Raw genomic sequence first — 12,920 nt, forward strand, 5'->3', positions numbered from 1 at the left:
ACCGAAACATTGTGTATTCCAGACCTATGAAATGGCTCCTTAGGCTCGTTGGGCGGCGTGGAAAAAAAAAGACACCAATCCCACCAAAACCTTATGTCGATACCGCATCCTCCTCTAAGCATATGTCAGACATTAGAATGTATGACCCCAACGATTTAAAACATGTGGACCCGGAAAAGCCCCACTGGCAGGACCCGCGCTTTGAGTCACGGGAAAGTGTTCCTTTTTTTGATGTGTGGGGCTTTAATAGAGACTGGAGTTGGTCACTCTTCAAACTGTCCTTGCTAATATTTGTGCTTATATTTTATTGGGAAATGCGGTCGATGATGTATTTGAAAGATGCTCCTCCACGAATTACGAGTACAACAACGGTTTCTCCAGTGCCGGATTACGCCAGAGATGAGAAGGCTACCGAGGAGGAGTTGCGAGCCGCTGGGTTTGCATATGTCGGAGTAAAGAAGTTAGACCACCTCGGTCTCGTGGCGGAGGCCGATGCCCAGGAAAGGAAAAAATAGATAATGTGGTGGTGTGTGTATTGTTACAGTTCAGCATCCACTTGAATGGTGTGGAGGGATCGTTTTGTTGTCACTGATCTTCCCCCATTCCCCGATGAATTCGCTTTGTAATCGCCTCATCTTTTAACACCTATATACACGTGTATATTCTGAATGTGTCTACTTTAGGAGTAACATTATCGTTGTGTTTTCGCACACACACACACACACACGCAAAAAAAAAAGAAAATTATCATGTGTCTACTCCTCCTTTACTCGGTGTATGCAAATACCTTCACCACCCCGTGTACTAGACAGAAACCGTTGTGTGGAACGCTTGTAGTGAGAAATCCCTAAAATGAACGATATTTACGCACGGCGGTTGGCGCAAGCAACAATGTTTCATCAACTTATGCGTTGCCATGGGACCCTGTGGGCAGCGACACAGGTGACGAAAGAACAGATGGATTACAATTTCATACGAGAGGAATTCATGCGAGTGAATGGACGCCGGGCAATGCCACTTCTCCTTGGCGCTGCCGCAAATGAGAATCTCCACCAGTTGCATTTGAGTCACTTATCGGAACATTGTGCGTGGGGTGAGAGCGCGCGGGCCCTGGCAGTCCAGAGGCAAACACCACTATCGCAACGTGTCGCCGCGCTGGGTAGGATGGCAGAAACAATTCACCAGGTAAAGACAGCGTCAACAGTGCAGAATCTTTTTAACGAACAAATTTCCTGCATGGAAGGAATTAGCTCCTTTGAGGAAGAACCTCTTATCGAAGGTGAGTAATAGGGCGCAGCCGCTCACGTTGTGGCGGTGGTCTTCCGGCATATACACCACGCGGCGAGTATATAAATGACGGAAAAAAGACCGTTGCCATATTACTTATCCATGAATCGACAAGATGGCATTTGTTACAGTGCTTTATGTGGTAATATTTATTTGCCTGCGCTTACCTCCGTTATGATGATGATTATTATATCTATTTTTTTATTTTAAAAATCCACTACTTTGTCTTCCACCCATACGGGTTGGATCGTAAAAGGTTTGTTAGTGGCCATGATGGAGTTGGCGGAAGGTGTGCGGAGCGGCTCTTCGGTTTTTGCTGGTGTTTCTCCGAATAATGTGATAAGGGCTCGAAGGCCAAGTGTGGAGGCACCGCCCATGATTTCCATCCAGCGATCACCGAGCGCAGGAAGCGGGGCTTTAGAGTCACGAAGTCGGTCCGAGTCACCGCGAGCGGCTTCAATAGGACGGCTACCTCCACGGGGTCTCCCTGTTCCACTCCGTGCACAACAACAAAGGGCAATTAATTTGAGATCAATGAGCAGTTCACAAACACAAGAACGGATCCTTCTGCCAAGATCGAGATCATCCTCTCTCATGTTGTCATCTGCAGCCGTCATACCGGCGGATATGGTAGCTTCGAAGCGGTTCACTCCCCCTGGGGGTCGGACCCCACTTGTAGGCCCGGCCAAGAGCCCACCGATTGGTTTTGTTAAAGTCATGGCGGGGCCACCACCTCCAGGGATGGTTAAGATCCCCGTTTCACCTTCGGCGATAAAATCGCCAGGACTATCGCCCCATTTTAACAGAAGTCAAACCAGTGTTTCATCCCCCATGCAGTCCGTGGCCCTACCGTCTCCGGCGTCTCCAGCACCTGCACTGACTCCGGGATTGGCAAGGAAGTCCAGCGACCATGTGAGTCCGGGAGAACGGAGTCGGCGGCGGCGAAGACGATCGGAGGGGAAAATTGTTGACACTCCACAGAAACACCGGTCACGCACGAACGAAATGGAATGTATGGAGGGATTGGCAGCTGCGACTGAAGGGAGTTTACCGGCGGAGCAATCACGTCACCGTCGACATCATCGTCTCAGCCGACGTACAACTGCACGACGCTCATCATCAGCCCTCGCCGGAGAAAAAGCATCGAAGGACGTTCCCCCGACTCCAGAAAACCCTGTTGTTAATGGCGATAATGGTGATGAAATTGCGTTTGTCGCAGAGGAAGAAGGAAAGGAGGGCGCGAACACTGAAGCAAAGCAGCGTTCAGGGGACGCAAGAAAGTCCTCTTCTTCCTCTAGTGACTCCTCGGTTTCGTTCCAATTTACCGATACGAATCCCCCTGAGGGCCAGTGTAAGGAGGAGGAGACTACACCGACCCCGGAAGAAAAAAGTGTTGTGAATGAAAAGTGTGCGAAGCCGATGGACGTTGAGTCACCACGAAGTGCAAGCCGCACACAACGTCATAATCCACATAGAATATCGGCGCCAGAGACACCCAAGAGCAAGGGGTCCGGGATATCGAGCAAATCCCGATCTCGTTTTGGGTTACCTTCCGTAGAAGGGGTGCAGAAAGCATCAGTGATGGAAGTGGATGAGGAGGAAAAAATAGAAGAAGCGACACCTGCAGAGGGTAAACATGAGCCTTCGCTACCTTTTGCCGAGAATCCCAAAAATCAGTGGAACGCAATGATGTCTACATTACAAGATCAGAGTTCCAATGGTGTTAGCAGGAGAACGGCTCCGTCACTGGAAACGTCTAACAAACTTCAAGAAGCTAGTCGCAAGCATATTGCTGAACAGTTTCTGTCGATTCTGTGCCCTCAACAGTTTTACGGGAAGGTTACTAAGCTACACCGCATCCGCCTAATAAACTCTGAACGCTCGCGAGCTCCTGGGTTGAAAGAGCACGCCACCATTTTAGTTGCATCCAAGGGTGTATTGCCGAACCAGTTATTTTATCCACAGTTGCGTCTCGCGCAATGCGATGGGGTGGAAGCGACATCTGCCGATATTCCGGGGCAGTTGGACACCTCCATAGTTCTATGTGAGGCGGCGCCAGGCAATATGGTGTTTGCTGGCACTGAAGTTGAGGCTGAACATATATTTGAAAACGACTCTACCGTCACCAGCTGCTTTACTTTGGATAAATCCGCAATTATTTTCCGCGACCCCGTAAGGTATGTGCTCCCAAAGGCCATGTTGGATGTCCGATGGATCCCGTATTCTGTTCAAGGCTCCGAACCTCTTTGCCCCGTTCATCACAAGGAGCTTCAACTGTATGACAGCTCAACGAGAGAACTTTGTTGCTCTCTTTGTCTGTCGAAAAGTGGGGTTGACACATCGAAATTAATTGTCGTCCCTGAAGCTCTCGAAGGTGATTCACGAAGGCGCGTCACGGAAACCCTGGGCGAGCATTTGAAAAGGAGCATCGATAAAACTGCTGAGTGGATGGGCCATCATCAGCGGATAATATCGGTGGCGAAGCACAAAAAGGAGGCCGTTATTCGGCAATTCGACATGCTCATATCTGCGGTGAAATCGAAGCGGGACGAATTTTTGGAGCACTGTGATGCTTCCTTCGCATCGACATTGAGCAGCGTAGCCAAAGAAATACTACTGGCCGAAGAAAAAGTTGCACTAATGAAAGCGGCAATAGACCATTTGCGCTCGGACGCCCTCAAGCCACTGTATTCCCTTCAGGTTGCTACGGTGGCCAGCGCGCTTCACGTAGGGGAAGAAACCCCGTGGGGCACTTCGACGGATGCAACTGACATCTCACTTCTGAATTCGGGGTTATCGGTTAATTTGGAGGGTGTTATGGCGGAGTTGCAGCTTGTTTCCGTGGTCCCATACACGCGTCCTCCTAGTTCCAGACGCCGCAGAATGGGGGATGATAGACAGGAAGAGGTTACGCAGACGGATGATTACGAAAGCAAAAGAAGGACTTCCCAGAAAAGCGTTCCCACAAAAGAGTTAACCCTCGATGACCATTTGAATCTGTCTACCCACCCACATAAACGGCCTCTCACAAGCGTACGTCGCAGACGTTCAGTTGGGAGAGGATCCCCAACCGGCCGACGAGCTGCACCGCTGTTGCCTCACGAGGTATTTGAAGATAGTGATATACTGGGAGATGACGAGAACATCAAGAGAGTGCGTCGCCTAGGGCAGTGGATTACTGTCCCTGGGTGCCGGGGGACATGCATTTTCAATGCCCCTATTCACAAGATTATCAAGGCATGTCGAGAGGGTAGAAACCTGTCGACGCGGCCAATTGCACTCCAATGGACTCTTCGTGTAGACGACCCGGGTGAATGGGTTGGCATTGGCGTGGGCGTAGGAGGTAATTTAACAACATGGAGTGAAAACCATACGCCCGATCTTGGCCACCTGTGGGTTGTACCTGAGGGTGCGAGACGTCAGCACTTTAACTTGAGAGTAACCTTAGCCCCACGAGTTGGTCACGCAAAACTAACCGTCCACAACACGAATGGGAAGCAACTGGATGACGGTCATATCCCACAGTGGAGGGCAGCAAGGAGCTGTTACCCACAAATAACATTTGGTGGACGCATTGGTGACGTCAGGTTAATTGACGGCCCCCAGTTGTTGACAACATGATAAAAAAGTGCGATGCCGAAAAAATGAATGGTGAGAGATGAAGACGGATATTGAAATGCAGGTTGGTGGGAGGACCACACGCTGATGGCATGGAACGAGAAGAACATTCATAGATATCAGCGGCAATGGAAGCTTTGACAACGGTGAATGTGCATAGAGAGAACATAGATGCCCACATGAGGTCGTATCGTTTAAAAAAATGAAAAAGAAAAAAAACGGAAACAGGTATTGTACTTTCTCTTAGTGTCGTTTGTATTGTCAATCCAAAAGCGGAGAAGGCTACAAGTTGAATGGTGGTGCACGGACGGCAAAAAAAGGCTATTATTATATCTTTTGTTTTGTAGGGTTGTTCATTCAGTATGGACCCTCCAGTTGTCTTATGTTTTTTTTTTCTGACGTAGTTGCTGATGGAACTTCTTCCTTCTCCACAAAAATTTTCGTTAACAAAATAAATTGAAGCATGCCGTGGAATAAAGGGGCGCTGCTGGCATTTCAATGCCGTTGGGCTTGGATGACATCATTCTAGTCGTCGCATCTGCTTCACCACTGCTTTGGCTAAAACGCCGAGATTTATTTTCCTCGAGTGTTCCGAGGAGGACGTTAACTGCAAGCGGAGGCGTATCGTCCCCACAAACACCAGTGCGAAGGAGCCAAACAACCCCCTGTATTTTACTTCCTGGCATCAAGTCGGACCGCACACGAGGGATTAAAAATGGAGCGGAAGAGACGCTCGTGTCCAGCAGTGTTGTGGAAAAATACAGCAAAGAGATTATTCACGAGTACCCGTGCGTCCCGCACCGCCGTGTTCATTACGCAAGACACAACCGAACCTCGGCCACTGAGCTTCTGACGTGCTCCTCCGAAGAGATTGCGGCGACATTGAACAGATACTCCGTAGCTGAAGTTTGCCGACTCCACGAAGCAATTGAGTTAGAGGGTGATTGGGAAGCTGCTCTTACAATAACAGAGGGGGCGAAAAGTGGCGGCCACTTTGCGTACCTCATCAAAAGAAACTTAGAGAGTGTCGTGCGGACGCTTCTCGCAACAGGACATACTAAAATGGCGGTTGACTACTGCGTGAAATACGCACAAGAGGTGCTTCTTTCCGATGACGTGCTTGTCTCATTATTTGATGTTTGCAGGAACTCAGAGAAGGAAAGTTTGGACCTCTACGGGAGTGTTCAACCCTTCAAGTCTGAGTGGACACCAGTTGTATACGCGTGCTGTCTGACCGTAGCCGCACGGTTTAAGTGGCAGGAGGCATTGGTTGTTTATCATGACTACACAAAAAGGGGCTGCCAGTTGCAACAGTCGAGGATGGCTCGACTACTATCACAAGTAGCGGAACGTGGAGGGGTGATTCTTAGACCCCGTGAAGTGCACGTTGGAGGTACTTTGGCTCCGCCAGTAACAAAGCCATTGAAATTTCTTTATCACATCCTTGTGCCGCTTGTCGCTGATCGGCAACCAGAAAAACTTGAACAGTTCTACCGTACCATGATGGCAGATGAACCAGAATCTGCGGTGGACGTGCTGCTTAGGTGTCTCCACACGAATAATGGAAGGCAACTAGCTCTACATTGGCTGCGCGAATCCACACAAGCAAGTACCTCTGATGTGCCCTCCCTACCCTGCTCTGACGATGTGGTGGCCGTAGCCAACGCGTTGTACAGCAAGAAACCCACCACCATGAACCTGAACTCACTGCTAAATGTGTTGGCCCACCAAAATCCAGCTTCACTACCATCACATGTTGGTGACCGGTTGTATCAACAACTTTGTGACGCGACGATGGCAGACACAGACGCGTATGTGTTGGCCCGCACCGTATCCAATCGGCCCGGTCATTGGCAGCTTGCCGCACGGTTTATGTCCGCTATGGTGGCGCGGAAGCAATTTCATGCGCTACCATTACTTTCATCCTACGTTGCCCATCAAGGCCGCTGGGCGCTTGCAGCTAAGGCCATGGCGGTTTGTTTGTCAAATAGGGGCCCTTTTACTACAAATAATTTACAGTTGTGTGTACAGTCGTCGGTGTACGCCGGTCGTTGGCGCAGCGCATTATTCTGGATGGAGCGTGCTCACACTGGTGGTGTAAAACTAGAGGCAGGCGTGTACAACGATGCGTTAGCTGCGGCGAGCCGTTCCCCGTGGGTTTCAGCCCTACGAGCGGTAACCGCCATGCATGAAGCAGAGGGCGTCCCCTCCTCAGATGCGATCCTCGACGTCCTCGAGTCTGTCGGGGCACAGGGACAGGTGGAGAAAGCGCTGCATGTTGTTTGCGCAACCGGTAATGTTTTTTGGACTCCCTAAAGATGCACGATGGAAAGATTGTGTTTGCTGGTTTTGACGCCCTTGACTGCCTGTGCCAATCCTATTGCATCTGCCTCCACTGCAGAGGGAAATGTTTGCGCGTGATGGAAAAGTGCTTATTCCCCAACTGCCAGTATTACAACAGTTGGCGCGGTGTACGAATAAACGTGGTGGCTCTGGTGGTAGTAAAAAAAAATATGCAGGAATGCATATTTGGTTTCATGTGGTCTGCCGCGGAAGCCATGGGCGGCATCACGATGCCCACTGCTGTTGATACAATTACGACCTAATGGTTTATCGCTCTCTCTGTGTTCCAGTGGAGTATATCCTTCTAAAATTTTATTGCTCACTTTTCATTTATTCACTTCTTGGATTTGTGTTGAATAGCCGCCTTCCCACAAACACCCCTCAGGCGGTTGTGCTGATGCCAATCTTGTGCGATTGCCTAGGGCCCCTCGCATCGTATTTTCCTCACACAAACTTTACGCGCGTGCAAGAGCGAGTTATACCAGCAATAATTCAGAACGATTTTAACGTTGTGGTTGCTGCCCCCACAGGGAGCGGAAAGACAGCGTTGCTGGAGGCGGCAATGCTTCGACTGTTCAAGGACCGTTTAACACTGAACACAGTGGGTTCCGATGCGGCGCTTCCCCCAAATGCTGATGATGAGGTTGATGCCGCTTCCGGGAACAAGGAATATGCAAATAGCCCTACGAATAGAAAGGCAGTGTACATATGCCCAATGAAGGCCCTCGCATTTGAAAAGTACACGCAGTGGCGCGAGCGGTTCCCCGCGCTTTCAGTTGTAATGGAGACGGGGGATCAGGAAGCCATGCGAACGGTTGATGCAATTATGGATGAAGTGTTCCAAACGGATATCATCATCACAACGCCTGAGCGCTGGGACGGCATTACACGGCGATGGAAAGAAGGTGTTGTGTGGAACCTTGTGGCCTCCGTAGCACTTTTGATGCTAGACGAGGTTCACACTGTCAGTGAGGAGCGCGGCGCAGCGTTGGAGGCAGTAGTGAGTCGCATGAAGGCAATAAAATTATCTATGACGACCCGCGGGCCGCAGGTTTGTCGAACCCGTTTTGTTGCCATCAGCGGAACTCTCCCCAATATTGAAGATTTCGCTGAGTGGCTTCAGGTTCCCCCTGCAGGGGTATTTTCGTTTACATCAGCAGACCGCCCTCTGCCACTAACACTGCGGGTGGTGTCGTATCCCAGCACTTCAAGCAATCCCTTCGCGTTCGACCGTTTCCTCACCCTCAAACTGTTTGGATTGATTCGGCGGTACAGCGAGGGCCGTCCGACACTGGTGTTTTGCGCGTCACGCGGAGAAACCATGAATTCCGCGAGGCGTATTACGGAAGAACTGAACGAGGCGGCAGCACGGGAAGGTTGCGAACGGCAGTTGTGCGCCAGTGAGGAGGTCCAGCGATTGGCATCCTCCGCAAATGATAAACAGCTGCGAACGATGCTTCTGCTGGGTATCGCATACCACCACGCCGCCATGACAGCAAATGACAGGACCCTCGTGGAGCGCATGTTCATGGGGCACTACGTTTCAGTCATCTGCACAACTACAACCCTGGCACTGGGCGTCAACCTTCCCGCACACCTTGTGATCGTCAAGGGCACAACGTTCTTCAAGAATGGTAACCGTGACGACCTTCCCCTTTCGGAAATTGCACAAATGAGCGGTCGCGCTGGACGACCAGGACTCGACACGCACGGCGTCGCACTTGTGCTCACAACGGATGACAAGGCGTACCTGTACAAACCATTGCAACACGGAGACACGTGCACAACCGTAGAGAGTCGCCTGCACCAGAACATGATTGAACATGTGAATGCAGAGGTGGCCCTGCGAACTATTCACAACTTATCACTTGGTGTGGAGTGGATCAAAACAACTTTTTTTTGGATCCGGCTTCGACGCTGCCCACGCCGCTACGGCATTATTTTCTCTACCAAACAAGAGGAAGACGATTTTGACCGAGAACAGTTCGCGGATCAACTGATGCGGAGGATGTTAGCCGAACTTGAAAAACAAGGCTGTGTCGCGATCGGCCGCGATGCACTAAAGGCAGGGGATGTCATTTTGAATGAGTCAGCTACACAAACCCTCCAGGACAGGTCACCCAGCAGCACCGGCTGCCGTGATGTAAGCGATGTGAATTGCGCCGTAGAGAGTACTCGCGTAGGACGCGCCATGGCACGTCGGTATATTCTCTTCAAAACGGTTGAAACACTCAACAGAGAGTTACTGCACCGGTTTTCCCATCAGAGCGGTCGGCAGGGAGCACCTCAAATAATGGGCGCGGCAATGGCAGAGGAGGAAGGGCAAATTCAACAAAAAACAGGTGAGTCCTTCACTCTGCACCAAGTCCTCCGTGTTTTTTGCCACTCCAGCGAATTTGACGGTCTTCGACTGCGGCAAGGGGATAAGAAGCACCTTAACGAGCTCAACAAAGTTATCCGATTCCCGCTCAACTGTGGAATGCGCGGCGGGCGTGAGGTGAGGGAAGATTGGCACAAAGTGTATGTGCTCATCCAGGCCCATCTTGATCGAGTGGCGGTATCGGATTTTTCGCTCAGGAACGATTGCGTGCGCCTGTGGACGGTAGCCCCACGCGTCGCTCGCTTTGTCGTCGACTACGCCACAACCCATCCATGCTTTTCCCTCATCCAACAGAGCTCACTTCTTTGCAGGTGTATTGAACAGGGCACTTGGTGGGATGGACTCATCATTAAGCAAATTGAGGGAATTGGTGAAAACATGGCGAAGGCGCTCCATGAAGGTGGAATAAAGAACTTTTCTGACGTGCTGCAGGCCAACCCAAGAAAGTTGGAGGCTCTATGCGGTAAGAATCCCCCATTCGGGACAGATCTCCAGGAAAAGTGCCACTCGCGTCCAATGTACAACTTAGCGCTTGAGCATGTTACGGAAGCCGGCACCGTGCGTGTCGTAGTCTCCTATAAGGCGGGCGTCTCCACACGAAGAGATCCTCCACTAGAGCAGTGCCATATGATACTGCTTGTTGGGGATCTCGAACTTGATCGTACACACCTTCTTCGTCAGATCGATTGCAGGACCGCCAATCGGAGGCCGCTCGTTTTCACCTTCCAGGTTTCCCCCGGGTATCGGGGACAAATTATGGGGAGCCTCACCAACGGGAACTTTCTCGGGAACGACTGCAACGCCACACTGAAGGTGGGCGGCGTCGAAGCGGGCGATTCGGTAAAGCTGCAAACAGCGACCGGATTCGCGCAGCAGCCAAAGCATCGAACCACTGCGGAAAAAATGCAAGGCACCCTGAAGAAGACGCCAGACGACGTGAAGGTTACCGATCGGAACGCCGACCGCGACAGCATAAATGAGCCCGTGCCACACAACCGGCGATCAACCGAACCCTTCGTCACGACACCGCATCAAGTGAGAGGGGACACGAGTGTTATTGCCGATCAGTGCGCTTCGGATCTTGAAGGAGGGGAGATTGGCACAACCAGTGCTGAACGGGGGGCTCATTCGGCCGCTGTCGGCTGCGATGACGAGGCAACTGTCGTCAAGACGAAAATGGCGGACTCGGAAAGCAGTAGGCGACGGGATACTGAAGCTGGTCAAACGGACGAGGCATTCAAGTATTTGTTAGAGCGGAAGGCTCAGATAGCGTCTTCCATGGGAATCAGGGTAGTGTCATCTCCATTTGGCTACAAGAGACGTCGGGAGAACAAAGAAAACGGATCTGGTGACTCACCAGAAACACGGTGGAGCCCACAAATATCGTGCAAGGAAGGGGACGACATGCTGCTTGGTGGAATGGAAGTCGTCCTTCCCAAAACCCTGTCGCCTCCTCCAAACCCCGTAACAGATGTTGGACGTGGCGGCGCGCGCCCATCAAAACGGTTTCGTTTTAATGTACAAGGCGTTTCCCCTTATACAACGGTTGGAAGGCACGCCCATTACCAAGGATGCTATGGGGATACACGCGCAGCAGCGACACATCCCATAGTTAACACAATAGAGCCTGGTGTCTCGCCACTCTTTCCTCACACAACGCCTCCTGCTACGTATTCCACTGGCCATCCCACTTTTCAGCGGAGCATTTTTGAATGTCCACACGCCAGCACCCCTCCGCACCGCACGGGAGTCGTGCACCAACTTCGGGTGACAACAAATGCTGCCACTTCCGGCCGCCAGTTGCCACACGTCGGCGTTGATGCCTATCGCCAAAGCACTTTCTCAAAAGCCGAGTGCTTCGCCCCCTTCACGTGGGGCCCGCGGTGTGTCGCAAATGCGTCCGGGGCATTTGCTCATGGCAGCGCACCTCAGTTGCCGCTTGGAGGGAGCGTGGCATGTTTTGGGGAAGTGCCGCGAGCTGAACCCTCGCCACTCCGGAGGGCACGTCCCACAGAGTTTGGAGGATATACATCACATAACGGAGTCGTTGATCCATCCATTAGGAGAGGTGTTGTCCGCCACACTACGGTACACAGAGGATGGTGGTAACCCTTTTACCGGTTAACTTTAACGCGTTTATTTATTTATTTATTTTTTTACCCGTCCTGTTATAATCCTTACTTTGGGCTCTTAGTTCTTTTTAAGTTGCTTTTACATTAACTGCCTGCGAGCTTGGATTTAAAAAAAAAAACGTTTTCTCGCCAGTCATCGCGTTCTGCAGATGCATTCCGTTTTCCGACGATTGTTGCCCGCTGCTTTCCTTTCACTGGGGTTAACCGCGCAACGAAGTGGAACTTTGAGGCTCAGTTAGCCACAGCTTGTTCACTGATCAACTCCCAGTCATTGCTTGCTTTTCCCACACACAAACACACTTTCAGGGGATGAATTTCTCATAGAAACGGGGCCACAACGACACGAGAGGGAGTTGGGTTCCTCCTCACAACACGCAACATTCACATGCGTGAACTTATTATAGAGCCGCACTGTGCAATGAGCGGCTTTTCCCAACCGGCCGTTGCGGTATCGTCCACCTTCTTTTTATGAAAAAAAAATCGCGTGAGTCATTCATGACATGCACGTCCTTCTACTAGGAAAAAAAAAGCACAACGATAGGCGCACGCGTGGTGACGCGTTTGACAAACCGTCAAGTGCATTGTTTAGGCTCAAGTATAAGCTTAAGTAACCTCTATCTCTTGCACCATTACCGATAGCATGCGGTATCGCTGCATCTCACGCCACTCGATACCTCATTTTAACCCGAATCACATCACGATTGCAACATTAAGGCCGCCGCGCACTCGTCACAAAAGCGAGCGCTCACACCCGAACTCAAGTTGGTCGCACAAGTTATTAACCGCGTCGGCGGTCTCGGAGCAAATGCAACGCGTAGCAATCGTGATTCCTGACACAAAAAGTAACACCCACGGCCACACATACGTGTTTGAAATATTGCCCTTACCACAGAATTAAAAGGGGCTCATGAGGACATAACAGTAGAAAAAGAAAACACGCACGCAGAGGTATCAATGTGGGAATGTTACGAGCAGAGGAGATAACTCGTACATGCGTGATTGTTAAAAGCGGAATCTCTACCCGCGGTGACAAGGAGAGTGTCGTGGGTACGTGAGATAAACTTACTGCGGGTTTCGTTGAAGTGTGAGTGGAAGGAAGTTACATTTGCGATCATATCCGAGACTCTGGAAGGTAGTTGACTAGCAGAAGAAACGATGAG

General features: G+C 50.9%; 5 protein-coding genes across 5 annotated transcripts; all 5 read left to right on the forward strand.

Moving 5' to 3' along the window:
* Window positions 1–26: 26 nt before the first annotated feature.
* Window positions 27–515, forward strand: TEOVI_000860000 (uncharacterized protein; the record flags this gene model as incomplete). The annotated part of the gene is made up of 1 exon (XM_067222975.1): window positions 27–515. The coding sequence occupies one exon, from the start codon at window positions 27–29 to the stop codon at window positions 513–515; it is 489 nt and encodes a 162-aa protein (XP_067079076.1).
* A 337-nt stretch (window positions 516–852) lies between these two features.
* TEOVI_000860100 (uncharacterized protein) lies at window positions 853–1,287 on the forward strand (the record flags this gene model as incomplete). The annotated part of the gene is made up of 1 exon (XM_067222976.1): window positions 853–1,287. The coding sequence occupies one exon, from the start codon at window positions 853–855 to the stop codon at window positions 1,285–1,287; it is 435 nt and encodes a 144-aa protein (XP_067079077.1).
* Window positions 1,288–1,557: 270 nt separating this feature from the next.
* Window positions 1,558–4,908, forward strand: TEOVI_000860200 (uncharacterized protein; the record flags this gene model as incomplete). Its single annotated transcript, XM_067222977.1, has 1 exon — window positions 1,558–4,908. The coding sequence occupies one exon, from the start codon at window positions 1,558–1,560 to the stop codon at window positions 4,906–4,908; it is 3,351 nt and encodes a 1,116-aa protein (XP_067079078.1).
* A 495-nt stretch (window positions 4,909–5,403) lies between these two features.
* Window positions 5,404–7,221, forward strand: TEOVI_000860300 (uncharacterized protein; the record flags this gene model as incomplete). Its single annotated transcript, XM_067222978.1, has 1 exon — window positions 5,404–7,221. One exon carries the CDS (start codon window positions 5,404–5,406, stop codon window positions 7,219–7,221), a length of 1,818 nt encoding a protein of 605 aa, XP_067079079.1.
* Window positions 7,222–7,510: 289 nt separating this feature from the next.
* Window positions 7,511–11,737, forward strand: TEOVI_000860400 (ATP-dependent DNA DEAD/DEAH box helicase, putative; the record flags this gene model as incomplete). The annotated part of the gene is made up of 1 exon (XM_067222979.1): window positions 7,511–11,737. The coding sequence occupies one exon, from the start codon at window positions 7,511–7,513 to the stop codon at window positions 11,735–11,737; it is 4,227 nt and encodes a 1,408-aa protein (XP_067079080.1).
* Between the last annotated feature and the right edge of the window lie 1,183 nt (window positions 11,738–12,920).

The sequence above is a fragment of the Trypanosoma equiperdum genome, assembly GCF_001457755.1.
Source record: "Trypanosoma equiperdum strain OVI genome assembly, contig: ctg_1725, whole genome shotgun sequence".
Taxonomy (NCBI): Eukaryota; Euglenozoa; class Kinetoplastea; order Trypanosomatida; family Trypanosomatidae; genus Trypanosoma; species Trypanosoma equiperdum.